The sequence below is a fragment of the Dipodomys ordii genome, unplaced genomic scaffold (genome assembly GCF_000151885.1).
Source record: "Dipodomys ordii isolate 6190 unplaced genomic scaffold, Dord_2.0 Scaffold80, whole genome shotgun sequence".
Classification (NCBI taxonomy): domain Eukaryota; kingdom Metazoa; phylum Chordata; class Mammalia; order Rodentia; family Heteromyidae; genus Dipodomys; species Dipodomys ordii.
This window is the reverse complement of record NW_012267296.1, coordinates 5,652,120-5,657,119: the sequence shown is the minus strand read 5'-3', so window position 1 is coordinate 5,657,119 and position 5,000 is coordinate 5,652,120. Positions and strand designations below refer to the sequence as shown.

The 5,000-nt window shown below is 35.6% G+C and overlaps 1 protein-coding gene across 3 annotated transcripts in view; it reads left to right on the top strand.

Moving 5' to 3' along the window:
* The window catches only part of Dach2 (dachshund family transcription factor 2), a 564,773-nt gene that overhangs the window by 459,381 nt on the left and 100,392 nt on the right, over window positions 1-5,000 (top strand). For all 3 annotated transcript variants that reach the window (XM_013024982.1, XM_013024981.1, XM_013024980.1), the window contains one exon: window positions 2,517-2,675. In XM_013024982.1, the coding sequence (XP_012880436.1) occupies window positions 2,517-2,675 (159 nt within the window). The remainder of the gene's footprint in view (window positions 1-2,516; window positions 2,676-5,000) is intronic.

Sequence of the window (5,000 nt, the reverse complement as noted above, 5' to 3'; positions counted from 1 at the left end):
GAACTCAGAGCCTGGGCACTGTCTTGAGCTCTTTTGCTCCACAGCACTACATCTGATTCCCTGTCTGGGATGGCTTTGAATCATGATTCTTAGATCTTAGGTTTCTGAACAGCTAGGATTACAGCCGTGAGTAGCTGGAATGTGACTCTTGCTCTATCATTATTGTTGGTATTCAGATCATCCTTTGTATTTTGTTATGAAAGCATACCTTTCTCTGGGGACCTGCCTTTTGAGGTATATTTTCAGAAGAGCATATGTCAGTCAGTGCTCATGAATTTTAGGACCTCCTTCTTCAAAATAAATTTAGCATGTATACTCAGCAGTTGATGTTAAATAGTTCAGAAATAAGACAAAGGGGAAAGATAGGTTGTGGTATTATATAATTATTTACTGCAAAATGAGTTGGTAATATGTTTGTCATTTAGACAGACCACATACGATTAAGGATGACAGAATGAATTCATATTTAGATAAGAAAACACTGCCATTGCCTTGAACTTATATTAGTTTTGAGCAGTTGTCAAGTTGTAATTAACAGCAACCAAACTTCAAAAAACTGCCTTGTCTCACACATGCACACACACACACACACACACACACACACACAGATATATCCACATGTACATGCACCCTGTACATTAGAGGTTATATGTAATGGAGCAATATTTTACCACCCAATTCCGCTCAATGAAATACAATACAAAACCAAGATAATTGCAAATAATGAAATTTGTGGTGTCCACAGGAGCTTGATTAACTTTATCATTTATAGTTGGTAATAATGTCAGGAAGAAACAATTTTCTTGCCATTTCTAGAGTTACTCAGTAGGTCATACAGTTGAGCACTGTGCCTTTATTCTATGTGATTTAATTCCCTGTACATCCACACTAATCTTTGAAATTCAATAATGCAATGTTCAGGTTTTAGTTACTGTGTCTTAAAATGGCATGCAGGGAATACTTACATCTTGCAGCATTTTAATTTAGAAACAAATGTACTGGGACTTTGAGTTTTACATTTACTTAGTGAAATTTGTCAGCCTAAGTCTTAGAATAATGAATGAGTCAGGTACAATTTATTTGAGCAAGTCTTTGGTGAATAATTAATTTTTAATTGTTGAGTACACTTAAGAAATGATTTCCTATAATATCCAGAAATAAACTCATTTGACACCTACTAATTTTTGAAGTTCTTGAGCTTGACTCCAGACCCTTTAGGATGATGGTGATGCTAAAATTGTAGGTTTGTTTGTCTTTCAAGGTAGTGCTGATATATTGACACTACACTTATCTGACATGTTTTTTCTAGCAACCACAGCTCCAGAGATTTTGTGTAGTTCTTAGATTACTTTGAGTCATATTTAATGTAATCATTATTTAAACATGGAACCAAGTTACTCTTTTCTTGCTGAATAATTCTCTACTCAGTTTTTTTTCCCTACTTTCCAATTGTTCCTTCTGATACCCCGTGCTTTCTTCTCTCATTCCTTCCTTTGCTTTTTTTCTTCATTGACTTTAATGGTCTTGGGGTTTGAACTCAGAGCTTCATACATGATATATATATAATTCATGGTTCCAGCTGATTTTTACATTGATTTTTTTTTTTATGTAGGTCAACCTTCATTTCATGGGCCAACTTGAGCTGGTATTTTACTTGGTTGCTAGCGATGACAGATGTGCACCCAGGCATTTTGCTTCCCTTGTAGCTGATACAATGGAAACACATCACCATACCCAGCCAATGGTTGGGATGGAGTCTCTCAAACTTTTTTTGCTTAAGAATGTTGTCTAACTTTGATCTCCTAATCTCTGACTCCCAAGTTGCTAGTAATACAAGCTTACGTCATCATAACTGGCTTTTATTTTTGTAATAGATATCATTCGGTACCTGCTTCCTATATGGTTTTAAGAAATAGTCTGCTCACACAGTACCCTAGTTGCCAAAAAAATAGCAATGCCGTTATGGATTACAAAAAATATACTAGTTTGCCTTCATGCACATTTTTCTGTGCTTTGAAGTGTGGGTAATCCAAGGAAAATATACTTTCAAAATTGGAAACCAAGGTTTCATATTTTGGCAAAATGAATTTACAAACTTCTGCTATAATGAAACTGTTTCTTTGAGAGCTGAATCTGCAAGAATGAGATAATTCTGATTCCTACTATAAAGTTTTGCGTGTTCCTATGCTTTTATAGGTGTGTTTTTAAGCATATGAGTATTAAAAGTTTGATATGGGAGGCAGTAGTGGTCATATATGCTTCTAAGCGTTATTCATTCTGATTCAACGTTTGATGAGACAACCAGTATGGCTAGTGGACCTACATTATTGGTGAGAATAGTTTCAGTCTTTTGAGAGGTTGCTAAAATCCCCAGAAAGCTTTCAGTTCACCAATATTCAATCATATTAATTGTTTTCAAGGAAATATTAATGATTACAATTGTAAAAACAAATTGAAAAAGAAATTCGTGAGGAAAATTCTCAAATTGAAATATGTTCATATGTCTGCATTTTCAGGTGGAAGTGAATCTTCCTGGGATAAGGATAAGATGCAGTCTGCTCTTGCTCCTCCTGGACCTCAACATGGAATTGCTCATGCAGCACTGGCTGGCCAGCCAGGCCTTGCAGGAACTCCCACCCTTAATCCACTGCAGCAGAACCACCTGCTAACCAATCGTATGTACACTTGTTTCCAAAATATATGCTTTGAGAAAAATCTAAGCCAAGACCCACTAGATCCCTTGGCTAACACAGATTAGTTTGTTTTCCTTCAATAAGGTTTAATGATTTGAAATCATAAGGGGAGGTAAAGAGAGACTCATTTCAAAGTAGAAGAGTCACAGAATGGAGGTAGCTGGCAAGGTCTGGGTGGACAATATAGCAGAGTAGTTAAAAATTTTGGCTGTGTTCCCACAAACTTGGGGTTGAATTGTTCATCACTGTTGGATTTTGTAAATCCACTTAACCTTTCTAACTCTTTATTTCTACAACTTATAAAAATAAGGATAAAAATACATGAACTCAAGGTTACTGTGAGCAATAAAAATGATGAAAAGTTGTTAATGGTGAATTGCCTGAAGTCCAAACAATCATAAACATTATGATTGCTTAGTCACCTAAGTAGAGCTAATTTATACAAATTCAGATTTCGGTAATCTTTTTTTGTGACCTGAAAGACTCTGGAATCTGTTTGTATCAAAATAAGTCTTTTGTATACTGCCTGGATAAAATTCTACTTTTGTTCCAAACAGGAAGCTACTTGAAAAGATTCATTGCTTCTTCTACTAATATACCCATTCTTCTTTGAACTCTAGGGTTAAAGAAGCAGAAAAATTAATAAAAATCATTTCCATATTACATCCTAAATAGTAGTAAAATTCATAAGCTTGATGTCATATTAAAGAAGTTATAAACTGAAAGGTACAATATCTAAAAATAAAACGAATACCCTTAATTTTATAAATCCTTCCATTATAAGAATGTCAGAGTTAGATCTGTGGCAGAGTGGGTGACTTAGAGGATTTCTAGTTTCTGGTCTGAAGTATGAAGAAGATTAACAGACAATAGTCCCATTTTATCCAGGCAAGATTGTCTCACAGATGCGATTCTATATACTTAGGAGAATGAGACTGCTCTGAGGGCAGCCTGGGCAGAAAAGTCCATGAGATTCCATCTCAAAAATAACAAAAAGCAACAATGCTTGATAAGAAATGTAACTGTAACCAGTCTGTACAGTATTTTTACAATAAAAATTCATTAAAAATAAAAAAGAAAAGTAAGTACCTAAATTAAAAAATAACAAAAATCAAAAAACAAGACTGGAGTCACAGCTTCAGGGGTAACATGCCAGCCTAGTTCAAGTCCTTGGGTACAAATTCCCATACCAGAAAAAAAAGAAAAGAAAACAAATGTATATTTTTAAGTTTAAAAAATCAATGTAGCAGAGTATTGGTGGCTTACACCTGTAATTCTAGCTATTTGGAAGGCAGAGATTAGAAGGTTCACATTTTGAGAGCAGACTAAGCAAAAAGCTCACAATACCTTACACCAACCATTTGTGGAGTATAATGCTTCACACCTTTCATCTCAGCAATTTGGGAGTTTAAGATTCAGAAGATTTTGCTTCCATGCCAACCTTGGCAAAAAAAAGTTTACAAGATCACATCTCAACAGAAATTGCTTAGTTTGGTGATATACACCTGTCATCTCAGCTATGGTAAGGAATAATGAAAAATAAGATCATGGTCCATTTTGGCATAGGCAAAAAGCAAATTTTCTTTCTCAAAATAACCAGAAGAGAAAGTTGATACGCATGGCTCAGTAGGAAAACAACTGCCTAGCAATCACAAAGCCCTGAATTCAAATCCTAGAGAAAAACAAAGTTGCGGGGAGCAATAATCGACAAGAAATATACTCATTCCCTTCCTCATATAACTAACCTCTATGTACGGCATCTTTACAGTAAAATAATAATTTTTTAAAAAAAAGAACAAAAAGAAAAAGAAAAGAGCCTACCTCAAAATGCAAAATAGTCTTTGATTCCAAGTTAGGACATTCAGGAAAAGGCAAATGTAAAGAGATAGTTAAAAGATGAGTCCCAGTGGCTGGTACCAATGGCTTACACCTGTAATCTTAGCTACTCAGAAGGCTGAGATCAGAGGAACACAATTAAAAGACAGCCTAGCCAGGAAGGTCTGTGAGACTCTTACCTCCAATTAACACCATAACCATAAGACCAACAATTGAAACGTGGCGCAAGTGGTAGAATACTAGCCTTTAGCAGAAAAGCTGAGGAAGATTGCTCAGGTCCTGAGTTCAAACCCTAGGGCTGAAACAAAATAAAAAGATGAGAGTTTTTTGAAGGACAAGATGGCGGAGGAGAAGCTGGAATCTGAATATGCTCTCGCATAGAAAGCAGTTTTAGAGTTCCAGTGAACAGTCCTAAGCCAGAGAAACACACCAAGTGTGCCATCACAGGACAGAGAGTTAGACAAGTGAGAG